At 42.3% G+C, this 26,843-nt stretch overlaps 1 protein-coding gene across 10 annotated transcripts in view; it reads left to right on the top strand.

Annotated features, from left to right (window-relative positions):
* Window positions 1-26,199, top strand: part of MARK3 (microtubule affinity regulating kinase 3) — a 108,272-nt gene extending 82,073 nt beyond the window's left edge. The window contains exons 12-19 of one of the 10 annotated variants that reach the window (XM_060003865.2): window positions 374-479; window positions 6,187-6,404; window positions 9,387-9,490; window positions 15,705-15,866; window positions 16,569-16,826; window positions 20,907-20,933; window positions 22,214-22,258; window positions 25,655-26,199. In XM_060003865.2, coding sequence (XP_059859848.1) covers window positions 374-479; window positions 6,187-6,404; window positions 9,387-9,490; window positions 15,705-15,866; window positions 16,569-16,826; window positions 20,907-20,933; window positions 22,214-22,258; window positions 25,655-26,000 — 1,266 coding nt within the window. In that variant the 3' untranslated portion in view covers window positions 26,001-26,199. Of the gene's footprint in view, window positions 1-325; window positions 480-6,186; window positions 6,405-9,386; window positions 9,491-15,704; window positions 15,867-16,568; window positions 16,827-20,906; window positions 20,934-22,213; window positions 22,259-25,654 lie in introns of all 10 variants that reach the window. The other 9 variants (XM_060003863.2, XM_060003869.2, XM_060003867.2 and 6 more) reach the window with 9 other exon arrangements.
* The last annotated feature ends 644 nt before the right edge of the window (window positions 26,200-26,843 follow it).

The following is a 26,843-nucleotide window of genomic DNA, read 5'->3' as shown; positions in this document are numbered from 1 at the left end:
TTTTAAGTTTTTTGAAAAAGCCTGGAAAGAAGAACATAAATATTTATCCTTGTGTGAGTTTTTCCAGCAGTCAGAAAAATACTTTTGCCTGAGTTTAAGGTTGTCTTTTTTTTTTTTTTTTCTTTTTTTTTTTTTTTTTTTTTGCGGTACGCGGGCCTCTCACTGTTGTGGCCTCTCCCATTGCGGTAGGGTTGTCATTTTTGTACAGTGATTCTTCTCTCTCAGTGAACTACTTATGAGAGGTTTGTGTATTGCAAGTTTAGTTTCATAATAAACCATTTGGGCTCGTGTTGTGGTTTGCTCTGTTTTTCTCATTTTCTCTTAGCTGGATGCTAGTGATTCCAGTTCTAGCAGCAATCTTTCACTTGCTAAGGTTAGGCCAAGCAGTGACCTCAACAACAGTACTGGCCAGTCTCCTCACCACAAAGTCCAGAGAAGTGTTTCTTCAAGCCAGAAGCAGAGGCGGTACAGTGACCACGGTAAGTTTGAGACCATTCCAGTGTGTTCTCTCAGTCTCCCGTTAACCAAGAGGCCTCCTAACACTGGGAAGCATCCTTTTGCTTATGGACTACTGGGGTTGGATTTGCTTGCTTTCCCTTCTTGACATGTCTTTCAAAGCAGTCCTGCAGGTTCTGGCATATTTATCTCAAGGCTCTGATCTCCTTGGTACACTCAGTAAGCTTTTTTTTTTTTTTTTTTTTTTAATTTATTTATTTATGGCTGCGTTGGGTCTTCGTTGTTGCACGCGGGCTTTGTCTAGTTGCATTGAGTGGGGGCTGCTCTTCGTTGCGGTGCACGGGCTTCTCATTGCGGTGGCTTCTCTTTGTTGCGGAGCACGGGCTCTAGGAGCACGAGCTTCTGTAGTTGTGGCTCGCAGGCTGTAGGGCACAGGCTCAGTAGTTATGGCGCACGGGTTTAGTTGCTCCGCAGCATGTGGGATCTTTCCGGACCAGGGATGGAAACCATGTCCCCTGCATTGGCAGGCGGATTCTTAACCACTGTGCCACCGGGGAAGTCCCTCAGTAGGCTTTTATTGGGTAAGGCCTGGCTGGGTAGAAGCCTGAGCCACATGTGACTGTTGAGCACTTGAACTGTGGAAACGATTTTCAGTTTTGTCTCAGTTAAATTTATAAAGCCCTGTGCAGCCAGTGGCTACCACATGGGACAGCACAGCCCTGGAAAATGTATAGTATCCCAGTTTTGCCTTAATTGGTTTAAATTTTTGACATGTGTCTTTCTCAGCCACACTCTAGCTGTTGTTGTGTCTAACCACCCTCACTCTTAAAAGTTTTCACCATAGAAGTGAATATTTCATGAGACTTAAGACTCTAAAGGATATGCTTACCAAACTTGACAGTTATTCTACCTTCAAGCCAGCCCCATTTGTTGGAATCCAGAGACTCTAGTAGGTGTGTGTTTATTCACATATTATTATTTCCTCTAATTCCAGCATGCAGGAACCGAATTTATGTTGGCCTGGTCTTAACTTTTAAAAATACATCCTCACATGGAACACCCATTCATCGCTTTGTTCAGTTCATTTCCCTTCTCTGGACTTTGTCCACCTCCGTTCTTTCACCTTGAGATGTGGCACTTAGAATTGCACAGAGTATTCCAGGTGTCTGTAGCTTTGGTTTTGTACCAAAAGTGATGACACTTTGGTTTCCATTTCTCTCCCTGCTGCTGCTGCCTCTCTATGTGGTTTGGGCCAAAGCAGCACATTGTACTGACACTGTCAGTAAACTGTCTATATGTCTGCTATTTTCTAGGGTGTAACTGAGAGCTCAGAACCTGTCTGATGCCAGGATTTGTGCAGGTGGCATTTGTACACCAAGTGTCGATCTGGGTCTCTGTCTCTCGTGTTCATACTAGTTGCTTACAAGGAGGGGTTTTCTGTGTACTGCAGAGCAATTAGCAAAATGCCTACGTGTTGCTCTAAATCAACCAGTTTAAAGGAAATTGTTCCTAGATCCTGGAAGAAACCTGGTGGTGGAGTTTTCTCATGTCCCTTTCCCCAGCTCAGAAAATTTTAGAGCTAAAAAGAGGTCACCAAACCCCCATATTAGCAAAAAGGAAATAGGGCAAGAGAGCTCACCAGGTCTTCTGAGGTTAAATAGAAGTGGGAACGCCTGAGACAGACCCAGGATTCCTGGCCCCTGGTCCTATGGCTGTGTCCACTAACCCGCCCATTACCTCTTATAGTAGTGCTTTTATAATAATAATCATCCTTCTTTCTTGGAGCCTCTGATATTAAAAAGAAGTTCACAAAAGAACATTTCCAGATATTCTGTATATAGAAAATCACTGACCCAATTCCACATTCTTTGGGGATGAAGATAGTGGTCAGCAAAAAAAAAAAGATTTGATTATGCCTCTGGCACTGTTCATTTAAGTGCTGAAAATGAGATCGGTTCCAAATAATGAAATCTAGTAAAGCACATCCGCTTGGTGCCAAGTGAAGGCAGGCAGCCTGTAGACAGACCAACTCTTAGCTTGCCCTCCCACCCCATCTCATCTCTCCTCTTGTTCCCTCCCTCTGGATGCCAATGATTTATATCTGCCTGCTTCTGTAAAATCATAACGTAATTTTTATTTGTGTTTCTTAATTTCGGTCCCATGTATGAACCCCCCTGTATGTATGTACATTTTTTTCTAGGAAGGGTGATCTTCATCAGATTTTCAAGGGGTTCTTTTATTTAAAAAAAGAAAAAGAAAAGAAAGTGAAGAATCACTGTTCTGTTAACCAGTCACTGGTATTGGGGAGGTTGGTAGTGATCAGGAAAAAAAATAAATTTGCATCCATTTCTCACATCTTATACAAGGTTGGATTCCAATTGGAATAAAGGTGTAAATATAAAAAAAAGAAACTGGGACTTCCCTGGTGGTCCAGCAGTAAAGAATCTGCCTTCCAGTGCAGGGGACTCGGGTTTGATCCCTGGTCTGGGAACTAAGATCCCACATGCTGCAGGGCAACTAAGCCCGCATGCTACAACAACTGAGCCCACGTGCCTCAACAAGAGTGCGCTTGTGCCTGCGTGCCAATGTGCTCTGGAGCCCGCACGCCGCAACAAAAGACCCTGCATGCTGTAACGAAGATCCCACGAGCCACAACTAAGACCCAACGCAGCCTAAAATAAAATACAAAATATATAAATTAATTAATTAAATAAAAATTATTTTTTTAAAAATCATATTTTGGGGAATTCCCCGGCGGTCCAGTGGTTAATTAGGACTCTAGGCACTTTCACTGTCGTGGCCCGGGTTCACTCCCTGGTCAGGGAACTAAGATCCTGCAAGCTGTGCGGTGTGGCCCAAAAGTAAAAAAAGAAGAAAAATCACATTTTTGTGTGATATATCCACAGTACGGAGCACTACTCAGCAATAAAAAGGAATAAATTGGGCTTCCCTGGTGGCGCAGTGGTTGAGAGTCCACCTGCCGATGCAGGGGACGCGGATTCGTGCCCCGGTCCAGGAGGGTCCCACATGCCACGGAGCGGCTGGGCCCATGAGCCATGGCCGCTGAGCCTGCGCGTCCGGGAGCCTGTGCTCCGCAACAGGAGAGGCCACAGCCGCGAGAGGCCTGCGTACCGCAAAAAAAAAAAAAAAAAAAGGAACAAATTATTGATAAATACAACAATTTGGATGGATCTCAAGGGAATTATGCTGAGTGGGGGGAGACAATCTCAAAAGGTTACATTGACTCCATTCACATAACATTCTTGAAATGACGGAATTACACAGATGAGAACAGATTGGCGGTTGCCAGGATTTAGGGAAGGGACTTGAGGTGGAAGATAGATGGCTGTGGCTGTGTTAGGGTCGCTCACAAGGTCCTTGAGATAGAACTGTTCTTCGTCTTGACTGGTGGTGATCGCGTGCATCTGCACATGTGATTAAAATGTGGAGAGCTGAATGCACACGCACATAACACACAGTGCAAGTAAGACAGGAGCAGTCTGAATGAATGAGGTCAGCGGCTTGTATCAGTAGCTGTTCCATGCACAGTCTCAGATCCTAAAATGAAAAAAAATCTTTTAATTTTCTAAATAGCAATAATAAATGTTTCAGAACAAATTGGTAGTAACCCTAAAGATTCAGAATGTCATTAGATGTATCATGATATTGAGAGGAAAGAAGTATTAAGGGTAGTATCACCCTGTACTTGGTTGATTCTTTGTTTTATATGTTAAAATTGCCAAACTGAGAACTTGATTGTTCTCCCATAAATCAAATCTTTGTTTACTTTTAATTCAGTTCCAAATAGAATTACCATTATTTATTTATTTACCACACCACGCAGCTTGTGGGATCTTAGCTCCCCAACCAGGGATCGAACCTGGGCCCTCAGCAGTGAAAGCACAGGGTCCTAACCACTGGACCACCAGGGAATTCCCTAGATTTACCATTTGGATTTTTGTCCTAGAAGTAGCTTTTCTGTACCCCACCCCATCCATTTTTTGTTAATAATTTATTTTTCTGTTGAAGTATAGTTGATTTACAGTGTTGTCTTAATTTCTACTATACAATAGAGTGACTCAGTTATACACATATATACATTCGTCTTCATATTCTTTTCCATTATGGTTTATCTCAGGATATTGAATATAATTCCCTGTACTATACAATGAGACCTGGTTGTTTATCCATTCTATATGTAATAGTTTGCATCTACTAACCCCAAGCTCCCAGTCCCTCCCTCCCCTTCCCTCTTCCCCCTCCCATCCATTTTTTAATAGACCTAAAATATAAAGGCTTTTCTACCATAAATGATTAGCATTTGGTGCTGTTCCTTAAGATTACCACTGGACGTCATATATAATGAATATACTAGTTATCTCGTTCATTTCCATAATTCTTTGAACTCTGAATCTCCTGTGTCATCAGAGTCTCTAGGTGATTTACTGCAGGACATCAGTTAATTGCCCACCTGGGGTGTCCCTAGGCATCCTCCCCCTGGGAGGGGGTCTGACCGGGAACATCCACCCATGTCCTCCCTGTCACTTCCATGAGAAACATGCTTTCTTTTGCTCATACTGCCTCTCCTTGTCTACTCAAATTCCTGTTTACCTAGAAGATTATGAGTGCTTTAAAAAAGATGCAAGATAAAACTTCAAAAGAAAGAGCCTGTAAATCTGTACTGTTCTTTTCCAAAAGGTGACGGCATCTCTTATACAAAAAGGATGAAATTCACTCAGATGTATAGATACCAGGTGAACCAGTTCATTCTGCATGATGTGTATGCATCAAGTTAGTTTGATTATTTATCTGTCCAGCAACACCCCGTAAACATGTTTCAGAAAGACAACTATATAAGCCTATTAGTTAAAAAAAAAAAAACAACTTTAAAAACGTAGAATGGGGCTTCCCTGGTGGCGCAGTGGTTGAGAGTCCGCCTGCCGATGCAAGGGACTCGGGTTCGTGCCCTGGTCCGGGAAGATCCCACATGCCGCGAAGCAGCTGGGCGCGTGAGCCATGGCCGCTGAGCCTGCGCGTCCGGAGCCTGTGCTCTGCGGCGGGAGAGGCCACAACGGTGAGAGGCCCGCGTACCGCAAAAAAAAAAAAAAAAAAAAAAAAAACGTAGAATGTTAGGGACTAATAAGTGAAATTTTAATATTGAATTCAGGACTTCCCTGGTGGTACAGTAGTTAAGAATCTGCCTGCAAAAAGGAATAAAAAACAACAAAAAAGAATCTGCCTGCCAATGCAGGGGACACGGGTTTGGGAAGATCCCACATGCCACAGAGCAACTAAGCCCATGCGGCACAAGTACTGAGCCTGCGCTCCAGAGCTCGTGAGCCACAACTACTGAAGTCCGTGCACCTAGAGGCCGTGCTGCACAACAAGACAAGCCACTGCAATGAGAAGCCCACACACCGCAACGAAGAGCAGCCCCTGCTCGCCACAACTAGAGAAAGCCCACGTGCAGCAATGAAGAGTCAACACAGCCAAAAATAAATATATATATATTTTTAAAGTGGTTAGGTAATTTAAAAAAAATAAAATAAAATTGAATTCATTGCATAGGGAAGACATTATACATGAATGGGAAGCATCTTAGAAGATTTTTCCTGTCTTATATTCTCTTAGATGAATAGAAATCTTGGGTCATCTTATAAAGTGTTCATTTTCACAGGATAAAACATAAAACTATATTCTGACTTTTAAAAAGTGAACTCTGTATTTTAGCTGGACCAGCTATTCCTTCAGTTGTGGCGTATCCAAAAAGGAGTCAGACCAGCACTGCAGACGGCGACCTCAGAGAAGATGGAGTTCCCTCCCGGAAACCAGGCGGCAGTGCTGCTGGAGGAAAGGGAGTTGCTCCAGCCAGTCCCATGCTTGGGAGTGCAAGTAATCCCAACAAGGCAGATATTCCTGAACGCAAGAAGAGCTCCACCGTCCCTGGTGTAAGTATTGTTGGACTGTAGGGCAGGCTAGGGTTGTAGGATTGAAATGATAAGACATTTTGCTCCTGTGTGTTCATCTGCCTACAAAGCCCTACCCACTGGGCCACCAGGCACAGTCTCAGCCTGTAAGGATCACTTGCTCTGTTGCACGTATTTCTTGTTGAGCCGTATCCCACTGGATGAGTGATCAGATCCTTTATGTCAAGGGCTGTTTTTAGTTACTCCATAAACATCTGCTAAACTTCAGACTGTATCAGGTGCTGAGATATGGAAAGACGTCATAATCTAACAGAGGAAATGAATAAAACCAAATGGGGACAGTGCAGACAGGTGATGGCAAACAGCAACCTGATGGAGTCTGTACAGGGCACTGTGAGCTCTGACTGCCAGGGATTTGGTGTTTGCCCTGCATCTCAAAGGGCTCTATTGATACAGAGTGTTGACTGAGTCCTTACCATGTGCCAGGGACCATGCTGAGTGCTTTTTCATGTCTTAGCTAAATGTTAAGGTGAAGTAATTGAAGAAAAGTTAGGTAATTGTCTGAAGTTATACTGCTAAACCGAATCCGTCTCTTAGTCCCTGCCCTGAACAAAATCTCCCTAGGAAGTAGGTAGTATTTGTTAAATTGAATCTATTCAGTTTCAACAACTTCTTTGTGAATTGAAATGTGTTCTCTCTGACCTAACATAGTGATTATTATTCTTAGCACTCCAACAGTAATTTTTTTCATGATTTGATGTTTGTATTTATTGTGAAATGATCTCTAAGTCTAATTAACATCCGTCACCATACACAGTTACAGAATTCTTTTCTTGTGATGTGAACTTCTTAGATTTACCCTCTTGGCAACTTCCAAATATGCACTACAGTATTGTTCACTAGAGTCACCATGCTGCACATTGCATCCCCAGGGCTTACTTATTTTATAACTGGAAGACTCAAAAAGTAATTTTAAAAAGAATTTTCAGAGAATGAACAATTTTAAGGATATTCTGTAACCACATTTTTCCCTAAAAGTTAGCGGTGACAAAGCCTTTCCTCTACCCTAAAGAAACCCCAAACTGAGGATCCCACACGGAATCTGTGCTGCTCCCTTTGGCCATTTCTTGGGGAGAGGCTTAGAAAGGAACCCAGAAGGTTTTGTGTGTTCCATCCTTTGACATTGTGCTTTATCAGAGTAAACGCTGTGTGGAAAGGTTTTTTATTTGGCTTCCTAATGCAGTAAAATTGGATCGTCATTCCATAGCCCTGCAATTTAAATGCAGCCTCCAATTTTTGTTGACAGTTACCAGAAGAAGAAAAAGACTTTGTTCCCTGCCTTCATAACTTCCATTCCTTCACTCTATTCATCTGCACCACCCCCCTTTTGAAAGTATATCGCAAGCATTATTAGCCACTCATATATGATTATTTATAAAGGAAAGAAGTATGTTGTTATAATTTTCTCCCACTTGTCTTCTGCTTCCCTATACATGATCTGCTCATGTTGTATTAAAGGTGGCTGCTTTTATCTTTGTTTTAAAATTGTTATCTGATAAAAGTTTTTACTTGTGACTTTTATTCCTTGCTTTTTAATTTTGAAAGTATTAGCTTTTTACAAATTGATGTGAAATTCACATGACATATAATTAGCCATTTGAAGCATACTATTCAGTGGCATGTAGTACATTCACAGTGTTGTGCAGCCTCTACCTCTCTCTAGTTCTGAAACACTTCCGAACGCCCTGTGCTCATTAAGTAATCCCTCTCTCCAGTCCTCTCTTCCCCAGCCCCTGGCATCCAGTAATCTGCTTTCTCTCCCAGTAGGTTTGCCTATTCTGGAGATTTCATATAAATGGACTTATACAAGCCTCTTGTGTCTGCCTTCTTTCACTCACCGTAATATTTTCATGGTTCATCCAAGTTGTTGGGTGAACTCATTCCTTTTTATATGCCACAGTTTGTTTACCTTCTTATTCGTTCGTGGACATTTAGATTGTTCCTGTCTTTTGGTTATTATAAATAATGTTGCTGTAAGCATTTGTGTACAAGTTTGTGTACCGCACCTGCCGTATTTGAGTCTCTGTTTCTCCACATCCTTGCCAATACTTGTTATTTTCTGTTTTTTTTAATTATAGCTATCCTGGTGTGTGTGAAGTGGTACCTCATTGTGGTTTTGATTTGCGTTTCCTAAATGACCAGTGATGTTCAGCATCTTTTCATGTGTTTATTGGCCATTTGTATGCCTTCTTTGGAAAAATGTCTATTCAAGTCCTTTGCCCATTTTTAAATTGGGTTGTTTGTCATCTTGTGGTTGAGTTGTAAGGGTTCGTTGTATATTCTGGATATTAAACCTTTACCAAATATAGGATTTGCAAATATTTTCTCCTATTCTGTAGGTTCTCTTTTCACATCTTTGATAGTGTTCTTTGATGCACAAAAGTTTCTAATTTTGATAAAGTCCAGTTTATTTTTTTCTTTTTGTTACTCATATTTTTGTGTGTGTGTCTTATCTGAATCTCTCGTCAAATCCAAGGTCATGTAGATATACCCATTTTTTTCTAATAGTTTTACAGTTTTAACCCTAATTTTTATCTTTTTATTTTTTTATTTTTTATTTTATTTGTATATTTACCTTATATTTATAATCCTTGCTTTTTAATTTTTTACTTTGAAAGTATTACCTTTTAAAAATAGTGGATCTCTCTGTCTGCTTTGTTTTAAATAATCCATGAGTTATTACTCTGTAGATTATTATAGCCAGCTTTTCAGAGTCACTTTACCATAGCCATCTTTCATTATTGCAGAAACATTGGAGGCTAGGAAGGAGGGTGGAGGCTGCTGCCTTCATCCTCTTCTCTGATCTAGTGGCCAGTACTGTTGATATTTTAGTGTAGGTTTATTTAAAGAGTATTCACGTTTATTTAAATTAGGTGGGGTTTTTTTCCTATTGTGCTATACTTACTAAATAGTTTAAGACCAAAATGCCCTTTTTTTTAATAGAGTAATACAGCATCTGGTGGAATGACGCGGCGGAATACTTATGTTTGCAGTGAAAGAACTACAGCTGATAGACATTCAGTAATTCATAATGGCAAAGAAAACAGGTATGAAATTTTACCTGTTTGCAAGAAAATTTGTTTTTCCCAAGAGAAATGGAAGAATGATATTTGCTTCTCAGTTTTTATAATCAAAATTCAAATACTAGTGGTAAGTATTCGCTAATGGTAAGTTAAATTTGAACGCAGAGTTTTAGTGAGATCCTAGAATTCCAAATTCCTCTCATTGTCCAGAGCTTATCCTCCTGGCCAGCTGCGTATGATGATTGGAAGGGTTGAGTTAAAGCAGGGAGCTTTCCCAGAGGAAATAGATGGTAAGCTATGGTTTAATTGTAGAATTATGAACAGGGAAATGGAGATTATTTTGTGCACATGAATAACTTGAACCAGGGCTGGAAGGGGGAAGGATGAGGACCTGAGACGGGGAGCCACACCTCAGGAAGATGTGGAGCACCTGATGGGGCGGGTGAGCCTTCAGTCATAGGTCAGCAGTGTGTCAGAGGAGCATGGCGGACAAGTAGTAACACAGTCTTCACCTTAAAAGAGACACACTGAGTATCCCAGAGAAATGGAGAGTGCAATCTTCTGAATGATTTTAATCTGGTAGAGAGGCAGTCATACATTGGATAAGCATGATTTAAAATACTAACAAAGTAATATGTCAGTAAGGAGTTAGATCATGCAAACAATTTTCTTGGGGTTTCAAAATAAGAAATAGAGTCAGAAAAGTGGGATTAAGTACATCCAGAAACCATGGAGTAGAGCTAAGTTTGGGCAGAGGGAAAAGTGGGTGGGGGGAGTTGGATTGGTAGAGTAGTGAAATATATTGTATATAGAACAAATTTCCCAAATGGGCATGATTTTCCTTCTTTCTTCTTGGAAAAGTAGTATAAAACTAAATTCAAAATGGTGAGATAAGGTCAAAGTGAGCAGATAAAGTTCTGGAGTAGAAATCCATAAAATAAATTCACATCATCTTTCATTGTCCCCTGGCCTCTCTGAACATTGCTTGGTCATATCACATTCTCATGTGTAGCATCAAAATTGTTTTTCCTCTTTTTCTGGCATTTACTTTCTGAAATTGCATTATAAGATTTCTGTTTCCTTTAGATCTCATCAGTCAAATGAAATGTTTGATCAGTAACTTCTGTAACAACCTAAGCCTAACCTAACCTCTTTCACCCTTAAAACCAGACTATTTTATCATTCCCCTCTTCCACAGACCACTTATGTTTGAATTGACATGAAGGTAAAAGCTTACTATGTGAGATTACATTCATTTTTCAGTGAATTTTTAGAAATATTTACATCCTGATATTCTGATTCCTATGTGTGTGCTTGTTTTAACATTGTCTTTTTCCTATGATTAAGAACTATTAATAATTTGAGTAGAGCAACTGGGCTAGATAGCTTATAAATTAGTGATTGGTATATTTATTTTTTAATAGTGGTCTATTCTTTGGTAAATTTTCTTTTCTTACAGTTACTTTGTCAAATCTATCAAATTTCTTCTAGTTTGAAGGGATTGAATAGGAGATATCAGTAGAAGACTTAGAAATTTCTTTCTTCTTTTTTTTTTTTTGGCCTCATGGAATCTTAGTTCCCTGACCAGGGATTGAACCTGGGTTCCCCACAGTGAAAGTGCTGAGTCCGAACCACTGGACTGCCAGGGAGTTCCCAAAAGTTTCTAATATGTTATGGATATTAGTCTATAGAACTAGAAAAATGTTGTTTCATGACCTTTCTTTTTACAGATTCTTCTAAATTGTTGAATTATTCTATCACATTCCTTTTGAACTTTAGAATATACAATTCTCTGAGGTACCGAGTCAGACTTTTATTTAAAAGGCTATTAAGACCAAGATCTAGGTCTGCTCCCTTGGTTTGTGTTTCTGTGTGTGCATCTACTCCTCTAATTCTCCTTCCCTACAGTTACTCAGTTCACTCTTTGGAAACAGTTTTAGGAATACTCTGATTTCTTTGGAGTCATTACCTGTCTGTGTCCTACCTGCAGACGCCTTCCTCAGTGGGGCTGCCTCCTCCTTATACCAGCCTGGGCCTTATGGCATCTGTTAGCATCGGCTCTTTAAATGCTTTGCTGAAAGTGTTGTCTTTATCTTCAGTCAGACAGTGCCTCCAACCACACAAGCGGGGCCCATGATTTTCATAATATCTGGATTTTCTTTTTCTGTCTTACAAATGAATTGAAAAATTGTGGGAAAATATTGGAGGTTTGAGTGCCAAACTGGTGGTCATATTTTTTACTTCCAGTTAAGGAAGGCATTAAATGTGACAACTTTCTCACCCTTAAAATAGATGCTTGAGTCATAAATTATGCACTGAGCCTTCTCTGTGTGCAGATGACTTCTTTGGCAGATTGTTGCTTTTTCCTCTCCCATATATATCTTATTCCTTGACTACAATACTAGTAAGGTACAGGATGCCTGGATCTATGTTAACTTCTGAAAGAAGGACATTAATTCCCATTTTAGCCTTCAATATGTTGGACTTTTTTCTTATACATGAGAATGTTTTTACAGAATTCCAACAAGAGAATGATTGTGGCTAATGAAAACTAAATGAGCAAAGAAGGTTTTATCACATTTAACACAAGTATCTTTGGGTTATATTTTTAATTTTGCTTTTGCCCAATCACTGAGTATGCTTTGAGTCAGCGACCAATTTCATATCAGAATGTTCTGATATAGGATAGATGTCATATCAAACAAATTGAAAATACCTTTCCTTTAATAACAGTAAGTAGATTAGAATTTTAAAAAATTATCAGGCATAGATATAAAACCAGAAGATTAACAGGAACTTCACACAATTTGAATTTTAAGAAATCATACTATTTCTGTAAGTTAAGGTTTAAAAAATGATTTTTCCTTGTACCCAGAACTACTAAAAATATAACGCAGTTACTGTTTTGTTTATGTAGATTCTTGTGGGGTGGTCTATGAACTATAACCATCATTTGTGCCACTTTTCTGGGGGAGAAATTTTGTCCAGTTTGATGCAGCCCATTGTGATGTCGGGATTGTATGTTGTAAATAGAATTTTTGTGAGTTTGTACAGACTTGACATTCGGCAAACATTTATTGAGTTTACTGTTTCCTAAATTGAGGTGCTAGGCCTACTTTAGAAGTCAAAAAAAACACATCTGTTTTGTTGCTTGCTTTGTGGAACTCGTAATGTGACATGATTAAATTTCTAAAGAAATAATTCATTTAATTGCCTTTAAGATTTTGTAAAAATTTAATAATTTTTAATATATCAATTTACACTTCCTTTTTAAGAAGGTCTCTGACTCTAAGGAGGGGTCAGTTTTTTGTTGTAAAGTGTCTGTCCACACAGTCTTGCCTTCAGTGTCCAGCCAGGGAGCAATGGCCTCACAGGGGATAGACTGAGCATCTCCCTGCTCTGGATAAGGAAAGCCATTTCCTTATCCAGAGTCTTTGGGACCATTTATATTCTCCAGGGAAGATGCCAAATAACCCCTGCCTCCTCTTCTTCCCCTGCTTTTTTTTTTTTAATGCATCTATTGATCTTAGCTCCTAATTTGGGCAAGAGAACATCAGCAGCTGGGCAGGGGCATAAAGTGTGTTTGACGACTCTTGACCTGCTCGGAACAGGTAATAGAGCACAAAAGACAGTTGTATTTATCTGTAACTTATTAAAGTAAAATTATATGTATCTATGTGTATGTATGTCTGTACGTGCATATTGGAAACAACAAAGCATTTCTTCAGATAGTTGAATCACTTAGGACTCTCTGTGTTGCAGGTGACAGAAACCCAGTCCAAACAAGTTTAAATTAAAAAGGGCATCTATGAATTCCTATAACTAAAAAAGTCCAGGGATAGAGTCAGGGTTCATCTCATAGTTCTGCTTCTTCTGCAGGAGTTCCTTGATGGGCTCAGCAGCATCCGCCCTGACATCTTCCCACACTCAGCTCTGCTCAAGCAGAAGCCCTGGGGCTGTCTTCTGGGGCCCTGTTGGTCTGGCTCTGGCCATGTGCCCATCTCTTAATCTGTCACTGGCCAGGGTAGCTGGGAAAGTCTGGGGTGGAGTCAACGACATCGAGAGACCAAAAACCTATTTCTACCAAAACAGAATTCAGGTGTTTTTGCCAAAGGAAAGGACTGTGAAAAACACAAAAGTGAATCTCTGTTTAATCTTTATAAGCCACTCCCCCAAGTGGGAGGGCAGGATTGTCAAACAAACGCAGGGACAAGCAGATCTTCTTGAGCAGTTTATTACAAAGACCTGTCTCCTTCATATTGGGACTGTTAGAATTCCAGTGGCTCATTTCATTAATGTACCTTTTCAGTTAGGAGACCCCGGGGACACGATGAGATTGCAGGCCGTGCTTCCAGGGCGCATGAGCAGACAGGAGTCACTGCGGTACAGTGTGGTGTGCGGTAGCAGGTGCCCGCACTGAATACATAGAGCGGAATGAGTCACTCCTGATGGGAGAGGGCACCGGTGGAGACTTCGCGGAGGGGATGACCTCTGGGTTGGATTTTGATGGAAGTAGAAAGATGCCAGCTCTCCAGACACGGAGAATAGCTCCTGCAAAAGTTCTTTGATGCACGACCAAGCAACTGCACATCATCAGGTGGGCCCGAAAGTCTAGTCCCGGGAGGTAACAGTGAAAGGTCAAGCCTGGAGAGGTGGCAGGGGCCGAGCTGTGGGCACCTGAGGATGCTACTTGGATGCCAGCGGAGTTTGGACTTTATCCTGAAGACGCAGTGTGCTTTTGCATGGTTAAAAGCAGATGAGTGACAAGGTCAGGTTTGCGCTTTAGAAAGTTCACAGCTGTATGGTGGACAGATTGGAAAGTGTGAAATTGGAGACCAGTAAAGACAGATGACTTAGGATTGGGCCTGTGGGAGAGGTGAAGCGCTGCACGAAGACCCTCAGAGTAGAGGTGGGGAGGCCCGGGCTCATTGAAGTGCTGTTAGGAAGTTGACACCAACAAGATGTCCCAGTTGCTCTGGATGTGGGGCATGAGGGAAAGAACCTGATGTTTCTAGGTTTCAGGCTTTGAAAGGATTTCTGTAGAAAGTCACTGAAAGAGTATGGTCAAAATTCTAAATCCCTGATTATCTTTTAAAGGAAAGAAACTGCCCCTTTGAAATTCCAAGGACATGATGACTGAGCTGGAATTAAGGATGGGGAAACTCCCTTAGGTAGTTTTGTCCCATAGCTGTCTGTGCCAGGTGAAACTGCAGACATGTAGCCACTTGTTACTCTTTTTCTGTCTATAAACAGTTAATTCGCTCTTATTAGTTTTCCCACCTTGAAAAATGGGGCTCTGTTGACCCCTTAGGAATTCAGAGTGTTGTTTATAAAGAAGTGAAAGTCCTTTGAGTAGGAAGGTTTTAACAGGATACTTTTTTTAAATAAATTTATTTTATTTTTGGCTGCATTGGGTCTTCATTGCTGCGCACGGGCTTTCTCTAGTTGCAGCGAGCAGGGGCTACTCTTTGTTTGTGCAGTGCGTGGGCTTCTCACTGTGGTGCCTTCTCTTGTTGCAGAGCACGGGCTCTAGGCGCTTGAGCTTCAGTAGTTTGTGGCGCGGGGGCTCAGTAGTTGTGGCTTGCGGGCTCTAGAGCACAGGCTCAGTAGTTGTGACGCACGGGCTTAGTTGCTCCGCGGCATGTGGGATCTTCCTGGACCAGGGCTCGAACCCGTGTCCTCTGCATTGGCAGGCGGATTCCTAACCACTAGCGCCACTAGGGAAGCCCAACATAGGATACTTTGATAAATACAAACAACATAGGATATCTAAACAACATAGAATACTTTGATAAATAGAACTAGTTACTGCTGCGCCTGTGATGTTACTAGTCCATTTAAAATATGACAGTGTGCTTTGGGAACAGGTCAAGAGCATAGTGGGCTCATGTTATAGATTCACTTTGGTATGAATGGAGGCATCTCTTTTAGGGTAGGCTTAATTTTATACATAGCTCGGAAGAGATCGTCCCTCTCACGTAAATATTCAAACATGTATGATGTTATTTTCTTTTCTTTAAAGCTAATAAACTTTTTAAATTGCTGTTTTAAAAAAAGCAGATACAGATTAGCAGTTGCTCCAGAATCCCCAAAACAGGTTTAAGAGATTTTTGTTCCTTGACAAAGACGAGATGGTTTGGGGAGGAAGGTTATATGCTTTGAACAAGAGTTGCTCTTTTTGTCACTAGTCCATCATACTGTTGTTTCTGCCTCTGCCTGAACCCAAACCCCCTCCCAGCCTGATGGAAATGTTCGCTTACGCAGCTAGCCCTGCCTCTGTTTGTAAGACATCTTCCACCTGTCGGCTGCGACATCACAAGTCGATGTCCATGTCAGGCTCTGGGCGCCCCAAGATGATGTTACCTCCAATAGACAGTGAAGGAGATAACTTCAAGGCTATGTAAGAAAATGCACATTCCTTGTGAAACTAATGTGTACCCACTGCTTCTTAATTTTGTGCTGTGGATTTTATAGTCCAAGATTTTGTTCCAGTTGTCTACAAAGTGTCCTTCCTGTGTGTGGTTTTAGTTAAGCACATCCTGTCTCATGGTGTCCCTGGTCATCTTTGTGTCTTCATGCCTTTGCATACTACAAAGGGTGTAAGAAATTCCCCCTTCTTTCCAAGTTGCTTTCAGCATGTGGAATTTTACAGTACTTATGCCATTTTTGTGCTTCCAAAACTTTTTAGTTGCCTATTCTTCAGTTTCACCTGCATAGCCTTTATTTCTTTTGTATTGGCAAGTTTCTCTGCATGTAAGCAATTTGAGAGGGAAGCAAAGGAAAAAAAGCTTGAGTTAGCTGTTCTTTGTTCTAGAATTTCCCTGCATTAATCTTGTCCTTGAAAATATGTGTGTACTGTTCCCTTAAACTCCATGAGGTTTTGTTTGATTATGTACTATTCCTTTGGTACCCTTTGCCATTTAACTTACCTTTTGCTCCTAAGTCCTATAAAATACCCCTTGGATCTGGATTTATATAACTGGTTTTCTCCACTCTATATCAAAGGTATATTGTGATCGTAAATGTTTGTGTGCCATGTTTGCTACAAATCCAGGGTTTTGTGAACAGAGATCTAAGAATCTGTCATTTTCTGATCTCAAAGCACTATTCCTGACCAGAGAGCTCCAGTTGCTTCAACACACAGTATTAGCAGCGCCACCACCCCAGATCGAACCCGCTTCCCAAGAGGCACTGCCAGTCGTAGCACTTTCCACGGCCAGCCCCGGGAGCGGCGCACTGCCACGTATAACGGCCCGCCTGCTTCACCCAGCCTGTCCCATGAAGCCACACCATTGTCGCAGACTCGAAGCCGAGGCTCCACTAATCTTTTTAGTAAATTAACTTCCAAACTCACGAGGAGGTAAGTGCCTAGGTGGTGCTGTTGGTTGGAGCAAACACAAGGGCAAAGGGAGAAGTGCCGTCTCCCTCGTGTGAAGCCGCTGCCCAGATGCTTTTCAGTTTGTCTTTAGCTCACATTTTTCTAATGCTGTACTTTCAAAACCTTTCAGAAGAGGAATTATAGAGCTCAGAGTCCTTTCACAACACTAAAAGTTATCTAGCACTTGGGAGGTGGTTGTTGTTTAACTACTTTTCCTTTTACTCTCACATCTCTCTACGTGGCATGTGCACTTCAGTTTAGCGAAAGCCCAGATCCAGTGTAGTTCGGGGGCTGGCGCCCCATCAGTAGCCACCGAGGAAGACGTGTATGGTGTAAGCGTCCCTAGACACGGAGGAGAGAGACATTTCCTCTTCTCTCGTTGCATTCCAGCGTCGTTGAGGAGCACTAAGTTTCTTAGAGCTTCAATCTTGAAATTGTTCTCTCTGTTGGCCTGAGTTATAATGAGAACAAGGTAACATTCTATATTGAATAGTTTTGGAGATAAAATCCTTGCCTTATTCTTAGGAAGAAGCTAGTATCTGGTCATGTATAAAATCTTTTGTATGTCCAGTAGACTGTCAGTTGGGGCCTTGGGAAATCTCTAAAGGTCCCTTGAGGTACTTTTAACTTTATTTCCAGAATCTTCGTCTAGAGGTTGCAAAGCCTAGAAACATTGGCTACTATAAGAGGAAAAAGAAGAGATACCACTCTGCATTATAAGCAAAGGCACCTTTAGCCAGGACCACACCCAGGAAACCTGAGAGCCCTTGCAGTTCCAGGACACCCAGAGGAAATTCTTTGAACTTAAGCCTCTCTGTGGATTAGTCTGTCCGAGGTGTCCTGCAGGTTTTGCCTGTTACAGACCCTCTGGTTCATCACTTGTGTCTTCTTCACAGAACAACAGTGGGCTCTTCCCAGAGTCTAAAATGATACATGCCCTCCTCCTCTCTTCTCTGACTCTCTGTGGCCCATTAGCCTACTGATCTGTTATGTGCCGTCTTCTTGATTTAACCTGAAGCTAAATACCACTTTTCAGTCTCCCCCAGTAATTTTATTTTAAATCAGTCATCTAAAACTTAGACAAGTCACATTAAACTGTCTTTCCCCAGATGATCTGTTCATTGTCAGGATGTCAAATACCAGATTAGGGAGGACTTCTGATATCCACTAGCATTGACTAGAGGTCAGAGGAGTCCAGAGTTTCTGGTCTACCCTATTATTCTCTGAGCCCCTTTGCTGAGACATCCCATTCCAGGCTGGGCAGAAGAGCAGAATGGTCTGAAGGGCCTTGCCAGATTTGGGGCACCCATTTGTGGCCAGCAAGAGAGACAATGAGTTCAACCCAAGAAGAGTCTGATGACCCCCAAAATAATGCGTTGCTTCCTTTCAGGGTCATCCCAGGTGCTGTCCCCAGCCTCCCTGTGCCTTAGCTCCTTCCTCGGAGCCTAGGCTGCTTAATGTCAACTGATCCTTTGCCCTCTGGTCCCCGAGAACAGAAGGGATGTGTGGCAGTCAGGTCTGTCTAAGCTCCAGTCACAGGACAGTCAGCTTTGTGTCCTTACACATTGGTCAGTAATGGGCTCTTTAAATAAAGCCTTGCACATCATTAAAATCCTTGAATTTATTTGTTTGCCTTCTTCGTGGGTTTTTGGGGGTCATCTTAATACTATCATTGACAAAAATAACATCAGCCACAGTATACTGAATGCTTCCTGTGTGCTAAGCTAAAGAGATGTCTGTAGATTTATAGATATAGGAATACTCTTTTTTTTTGTGTGTGTGTGGTACGCGGGCCTCTTACTGCTGTGGCCTCTCCCACCGCAGAGCACAGGCTCTGGACACGCCGGCTCAGCGGCCATAGCCCACGGGCCTAGCCGCTCCGCGGCATGTGGGATCTTCCCGGAACGGGGCACGAACCCGTGTCCCCTGCATCGGCAGGCGGACTCTCAACCACTGCGCCACCAGGGAAGCCCAGGAATACTCATTTTCTATACATAAATAAGTATGTGTGTATGCACACACATGCATTCTCTCTCACATACTCATTTAATCTCCATAATCTACCCCATGGAATAGACATTGTCCCAGTTTCATAGAAGAAACTGGAGGCAAGGTTCAGAGAGATTAAGGCACATGTTCAAGATCCTACAGCAGAAGAGTGCTGAGTCAGATCCGTGGCTCCAGAAGAGCCGTGAACCCACTGTGTAGTGTCCCTGGCAGAAAACGGTAAAGCACGGTTACAGACGTGAGTCCTTTTCCCCCATTTTAGAATTAAGTTTATTTCATGTATTTGAATTGAAAGTGAAGGCTGAGGCTTCTTGTTAAAAATATTCTAGAGGGGCTCATCTGATTTTATAATTTCCACCCCAAAATTTTTACAGAAAGTCTTCTGTTAGTTTGCAGACTGAGACCTGTAGCCTCCCTTGGTGCTGTACTTCAGTTGTAGTCAGTTCATTCTTAAAAACAGAGTCCTTGCTGCCGCAGCATCAGCTTCTTACCCTCTCCTAACAATAATTGTGAGGGTTAAAGTTCTAGTGCAGGAAAGGCTCAGGTGTTGGCACGTAGATGCCGCAAGGAGACCTGCTGTGACGTGGTGGGACTGGCATCAGAAAACTCGCCCTCTGCTCCTGGCTGTGCCCTGGATGTTGTGAGAGCTTTAGAGAGCTGTGGGCTCAGGGCACTCAGAGTCACCCATACTCTGCAGGCAGGACAGCCCGGGCACAAGCGCAGGTGCCTCTGTGCTCCTGGGAGCCATCCACGTGGTCCCAGGCGGAGTGTGAGAGCCTTAATCCTGTAGCTTCCTCCTCTTTATACCTCAAGGGATTTAAGGGAGGAAAAGTTAAGAAAATCAGTCCTATGGTACCTGAGCAGTCCCCTTGACTTTTCTCAGGTAGAAAATTCGGAAATGAAAATACGTTTTAAAGGCCTTTTAATCAGTTTTCACATGCATGATCTTTCCTTACTGTGTGTAATCCTGCTGTATACTACTTTTGATCTGATTATGGAGTGGTGGGCGGTTATCTCCAGTAGTTAGATACTTTTAAAATTGGTAGGTATCTGAAGCAATGCAAAAGTCATCCCAAATTAGGAAAAAAACAACGAAGGAAGTTATTAATTCAGTCAGTCCTCAAATACATTTGAGTGCCTCCTGTGCTCTGTCTCAGAACCGAGATTTAGAAATAGCTTGACAAGCCCAGCTCACACTCACCCAGGAATGCTTATTGCGTGATCATACAAGCCTGAGCCAGTTTGAAATTTCTTTTGTCAAATTCTGTTCAGCACAACCCAAGCATCTCCTTAAATTTTTTTTTAATGAGCAGAGTTACTTCTTTTAAACACAGCTCTTTCCGTTTATTACATAAAACATAAAAATGAACCCCCCACTGTTGTCTGGTCATTTAATTTTCATTCATTTTGATATCTAAAGCTCTAAAAAGTCTACTTCATTTTAAACTCCCAGTAACTTATTACAGTGCTGTATGTCAGTTATATCAAAACTGGAAGGGAAAAAAACCTAACCTCCAATGACTTTTTTTCTTAAAAAGTGATTTATACGAAACCACTGTAACAGACATTCTGTTAATGTCTAAATCATCTTCCTGAAGTAAGTAATGATTCTCTTCATGGATAAATATTTTTATAATGAAATTTTTAATGTTTCTGTATAAGGTGATTTTTTGTTCATAAGATATTCTGAAGAAAGTTGAGGAATGTTATTTTATTTCTAGTACATTGCAAATGACTTTAACACAAAATGTTGAATTTTATTATCTTAAGGTATACCCATCTGAAGAACCTTAAAACATTTAATTATAGTTAATGTCAATATTTACTGCTAAATTTTTCCTTACAAGTACAGATTTTTTATATTTCTGTTTAAAAGATCACATACTCAATTATTTGTGATAATTTTACTTTTTCATCAGATGTCGCTGTTTCATTGTTCATTGGACAGGAGAGGAGCCCTGTTTTACTTGCTGTTTTTTGTTCTATCTGTAATTGACTATTTAACTTGTGCAACTCATTTTTGTTAATTTTTTTTTTTGGCTTAATTTCTTTTAGAAACATGTCATTCAGGTTTATCAAAAGGTAGGATTTATATATACACATTTTTTTTTCAATCCTCACCCTGAAATGGCTCCTGCAATTAACATCAGGTTTGGCTTTCTAGCCTTGTTTTTTTTCCTTAAACACTAAACTTTCTGCTGAGAACTAAATACTTCTTTGAAAGGAAGCTGGAAAGAAAGAGATTAACTCTGTCAGGCATTTTTAAAGGGACTGTGGCACCCATGTAACAAGAGGCCTACGCATGCTCTGTGCATTTTCTTCCTTTGGTAGAATTATTTAGCATCCAAATAATTCTGTCTTCATACTAATAACACTTAGCATGCTTCTGTTTGAAGAATGAGATGTTCAGTAACAATGTGCAATTCATGATTAGCCTCAAGCATGCAAACGGTAAGTGGTAATTGTGTTAGCTGTCGTTTTTTATTTCATGAAGGATTGCGTTAGCAAAAGGCTTTAAAATGACAGATAAATCAGCTAATATCCTGATACTGGAAATAAATGTAAAATTCACACCTACAACCTCATTTGTTGGGGTTTTTCAGAAATTAAGACGTGGGCAACTGTATAGCAGAAATATTTTAATATTTTCCAAGAGTTGAAGAGTGAATAGTATTGTATCTAAAAGGCACTTTCCACCAACCTCTGAAGAAAGTATGTCTCATGTTTACTTAAAGCACTGTAGTAAATGTTATTCTTACTAGGTAGATAGTTTTTTGATGATGACACTCAAAAGACCAGAAGCGTTGCTCACTGTCTCGGGATGCACACACCCTTGAGGGAAAAGCTGCCACTGCAGCCACATCGTGCCTGCTGCTCTCAGCTCACCAGCGGGCCAGGTTATGGGTTTTACGTGGAGGCCACCAGTGGGTCGTGGAGAGTCTTTATTCACGTGAGCTCTTTATCAGAAACCGTGGGAAGAGTGCTTTCTTTCTGTGGGAAACTCCACTCCATGATTATTTAATTGGAAACCCACTATACTTTGGGTAGTGATTAAAAAGAATACCTCCAGTTGAAGGCCGTGAGTGTGCGCAGATTCCAGAGCTGGGCAGGAATACCTGTTGTGTATGTGAAGCAGGTGTGTAGCCAGCCTCCTGCACGGCCTTCATGAACTCATGGCGGTGGCCTCTGGCAGAGTCACACCTACAAGAGTAGGAGTTTTAATAAGCTCAGCTGGTGACCAAAAAGTGCTTTGGATTTGTTCATTTTATAATGTCTGTTTATATTTGGGTTGGTCGTGTACTGGTTGTAAGATATCTTTTCTCTTTCCCACTTCTCTGTGCTTCTGCATTCTATTCATTGAGGCTTCCAACTGAATATGAGAGGAACGGGAGATATGAGGGCTCAAGGTGAGGGAAACGATTTTTACTTAAAATATTTTATAGGTATTTACCTCATTTCTGCGGCAGAGGCAACACCCCTTTTCTGAACGTTCTGCATCTGTCCCTGCTCCACGTGGAATTGCTTAGTGCCACCAGCAGTATGTGGTCAGGAAGCATTGCTGCTGCCGCCGGCACCTCGCAGCCACGTGAGGGCGCTGGAGTGCTGCAGCCACCTGCTGGTGGGAGCCTCGGGTCCCAGCCCCACCTGGGTTCTCACTGGTGTTTGGGTGTTAAAATACGCATTCCTAGGCATAGGAACGTGGAATTGCCATTTGAAAACTGTGACCAGGTAGCCTGGACCTCAGCGGCAGATCAGCCAGTGGCCTAAAGCCATTTCAAGTATAGATGCTGTTTTGGAACTACAGTTATATAAATTTGAACATTAAGTGTGATTTTTCCTCTTTTTCTTTTTAATGTTTGTAAACTCAGAGCTGAGCAGAAGTGACTTTACTTTCTAAAGTTTGGTATTAAGTTGACTGTGTTCCTTCCTTTACCACCTCATTGTTCCCCTTCCCTTTCCTAAGGCAATAGTGCACAACTTAGGTTATTTCTTTTTCAAAAATTTGAACGAAAAACTTCATGCCATGGGTTAGTTTTCTTTTGCGAGACACCTGTATATCCCCTTGTTCAAATGTAAGTGTTCCCTTATGCTTTTGAAATAAATTTCCTTTTGTAATTTAAAAAAAAGACGCATTCCTCCTGCCTGAGCTCTCCTGACCTGAGGTGAGGTCTGGGAGTCTGGAGCATTGTCGACCTGGTGAGAACTCCTGGCATAGTTCTAGTCTCAAGGAGTGAAAGCAGAATATTTAGGAGAATTTTTTTTTTCTTTTTTGGCCGCGCCATGTGGCTTGTGGGATCTTAGTTTCCAGACCAGGGATTGTACCCTGGCCCTGGCAGTGAAAGCTCCAAGTCCTAAGCACTGGACCTCTAGGAAATTCCCTAGGAGAATTTTCATATTTCAAATTAGATGTCTTTTTTTTTTTTTCTTTAAGAATGATTATGTAGGGAATTAAGTGGTTAGGACTCTGTGCTTTCACTAGGTCCCAGGTTCAGCCCCTGATCGGGGAACTAAGATCCCACAAGCCGTGCAGTGCGGCCAAAAAAAAAAGAATGATTATGTAGTTGAGTGTTTTGCGTTTAAATTTTCTGTACCTGTCATTGCATGGATCTGGCGGCAGGGGGAGTCACCAGATGGGTTCAGGACTCTAGATTTCTTCCACTTGTGCCCTTTTTTATGCCAGTCGCCACCATGCTGTTTCAGGTCCTTGTTAGCCCATTTCCTCTCTTCCTGGTCTTTCTAAAACACAGCTCTGATCATGACTACCCTGAATGAAAACCTGCAGTGGCCCCATCGCCTGGCCGACCATGTCCATATGAGGCCCTGTGTGGCCTCAGCAGCCCCAGTTTCCCCCACGCACAAATCCCTCAGTTGAGGCAGAAGTTCAGGGTGAGAGTCAGGCAGCATCCCCCCGCCTGCCCTTGAGCAAGTCTAGCTGCCCTGAGTTTGTCTCCCCAGCCATAGTTGGGAGGGACTAACAGAACCCACCTCCTGGTGTGCCGAGGATCAAGGGCTCAGTAAATGCCAGCGGCCGTCTGGGGGGGGTGAGACTGTGCCCTCAGCTCCAGTCCGTGGGTACCTTCGAATTTGCCCTCAACACATTCTGTGCTTTCCATACCTCCTTGCCTTCACTTAAGAGATTTCCTCTGCCCTAGACACAGACTTTCTCCCGCCTCCGTCATGTTGAAATCCCATGGTGTCTTCGTAGCTCTTCTCAGATGCCATTGCCCGCCCCGCCCCGCGTCTGTCTACCCTGCCTTTCCCTCTGCTCCACTCCTCCCCTCTCTTGCGGTCCTCCCTGTCAGGCGGGCTCCACCTCTCTGGGACTCTAGCTGACAGCCCGTGCCTTACCTGTGCTATTGCTGTTTCCTTGTGTTTTAGTTTTTCCCCCCCCGACCCCAGCTTAGAGAGCTTTTGCTTTTTTTTGTAACCTATTTAGTATTTAGCAGCATTTTATACTTAGGAAACTGTCAAACAGTTTTGGTAGGTGTGAACCAAACTGAATATTCTGTTAGCAGGTGGCTGACAGGGAGAGTTACATACACAGTAAACCCTACGGTCCACTCTCAGCTCTGGTGAATTTGCCATAGGATTGAGTGTATTGAACATACATACACTGTGAGTTTTTGTTGATTTTTTTTTTTTTTTTTTTTTTTTGCGGTACGCGGGCCTCTCACTGCTGTGGCCTCTCCCGTTGCGGAGCACAGGCTCCGGATGCGCAGGCTCAGCGGCCATGGCTCACGGGCCCAGCCGCTCCGCGGCATGTGGGATCTTCCCAGCCCGGGGCACGAACCCGTGTCCCCTGCACTGGCAGGCGGACTCTCAACCACTGCGCCACCAGGGAAGCCCCACTGTGAGTTTTTAATGCACAAGCATGTTAGGTATTCACCCTCCTAATTGAGAATGTCAGTAACGGCTTGTGGCAGTAATGATTAAATACCGCAGAGCAGTGAGATGGTAGGTGCCTCTTGGAGTTCCTGAGAGAGCCGTGCCTGGGACCACAGCCTGCACCTTGTGAATCTGTACAGTTTACATTCAAATTGGTCATTTCAGTGCTCAGCAGCAAGTAAGCCTCAACATTTCATTTTCCTATTTCAGTAGTAAGGTAGTGTCATCTAAGAATTCTTTTTAACTGTGAAGTTGGAAGTTTAAATTAGCACAGTAAAAGGAAAAATGCTAAGGTGGTGGTAGGGGACTGAGAGAATGGCCCACTCTCTTACCTAGCTGTACTTAGCATCTGGGGCCGTTTGCCGGGAAAGCGATTTTCAACTGTGTTGAGTAACTGGTTATCCTGAGTAACAGTTACAGTGGAGGTTATGATGAATTGAATCTTTTAAAATTGTGGTAGGAGAAGCAGCCAGGCCGAGCAGACCTGGTGGCTGGGCTGCTGCCGCCGCCTCCCTGAGCTGGCCTGTGAAGGGCCCTGCCGGCACCTTGCCGCCGGCAGCCAGCCTGGATGACAGGGGCTGGGCTCTGGAGACGTGCTCAGTTCGCTCTCCACTTTGCCTCCTCCCAAGGGTTCTGTTTAACAATTACTTTCTTAATTTTCACCGGATGACTGGTGGAGATTTTTCGGCCAGGTAGATGTTTTACATTGTGGCTTATGATTGGGACGGGAAGGGGGTTGTGGAGAAATAGGTGAGTACTTCTTAGCAAAGGAACAGTCTACCAGCCATGAGCCTATGCGGGAAAAACGTGGAAGTCATTTATTATGCTGTATTGAAGACGTTGGTCATGAGCTGGGTAGAGTAGAAAAGGTGAGTTTTCCTGTGCAATTAAGAATAAACCTGCACTGTGCCTTTCAGTCGCAACGTATCTGCTGAGCAAAAGGAGGAAAACAAAGAAGCAAAACCTCGTTCCCTGCGCTTTACCTGGAGCATGAAAACCACTAGTTCCATGGATCCCAATGACATGATGCGGGAAATCCGCAAAGTGCTGGACGCCAATAACTGTGACTACGAGCAGAGAGAGCGCTTCTTACTCTTCTGTGTCCACGGCGACGGGCACGCGGAGAGCCTCGTGCAGTGGGAGATGGAAGTGTGCAAGCTGCCAAGACTGTCTCTGAACGGGGTCCGGTTTAAGCGGATATCAGGGACGTCCATAGCTTTCAAAAATATCGCTTCCAAAATTGCCAATGAGCTAAAGCTGTAACCCAGTAATTATGGTGTAAATTAAGTAGCAATTTAAAGTGTTTTCCTGAACACTGATGGAAATGTATAGAATAATATTTAGGCAATAACGTCTGCATCTTCTAAATCATGATATTAAAATATAAGGACGAGAGCACGCCTGGGAGCGAAAGCTGGCCTTTTTTCTACGAATGCACTACATTAAAGACGTGTGACACGTGTGCCCTCTGTCTTATTTCCATTGCCCTGAAAGTCAGCGTGTGACATCCATCTCCACGTGCCTCCTGTCTGTGCGGGTGTGAGAGTGGACGGTGTGTGTGTGAAGTAGTGCTACGGAAGCATCTCCTTACACTGGCAACCAGAGTTGTTACGAGTACCTCTGTGGGAGATTATTTGGTGCTAAAACATTAAAATTGCCAAGGAGGAAAATACTGAGTTACTACTAAGAATTAACTTTAAGACTAGTTGGTAATTAATGCAGGTTTACAGTTCATGCCTGTGGTTTTGTGTTTGTTGTTTCGTGTTTTTTTTTAGTGCAAAAGGTTTAAATTTATAGTTGTGAACATTGCTTGTGTGTGTTTTTCTAAGTAGATTCACAAGATAATTAAAAATTCACTTTTTCTGAGTAAAATCTTGCATTGTCTCCTAATACTGTATTTAAGATTCAGATTAAGGCAGTGACTTAAAAGTATGTGTTTTTGCCTCCACCACCAAGTTGAACAAAAGCAAATGGAAAGTGTGCGAAGGCCGGGCCACTCTTTCCTTAGCGTGGATCCCAACGTTTTGTGATTTCTAGCATCTTTTTTCCCCAAAGGCAGTAAAGGGAGAAGATGGCCCCCCTGGTGACCTGAGCAGGATGGGAGTC

Source organism: Delphinus delphis, chromosome 2, assembly GCF_949987515.2.
Source record: "Delphinus delphis chromosome 2, mDelDel1.2, whole genome shotgun sequence".
Classification (NCBI taxonomy): domain Eukaryota; kingdom Metazoa; phylum Chordata; class Mammalia; order Artiodactyla; family Delphinidae; genus Delphinus; species Delphinus delphis.
Note: the sequence above shows the minus strand (reverse complement) of the source record. Positions and strands in the feature narration are given on the sequence as shown.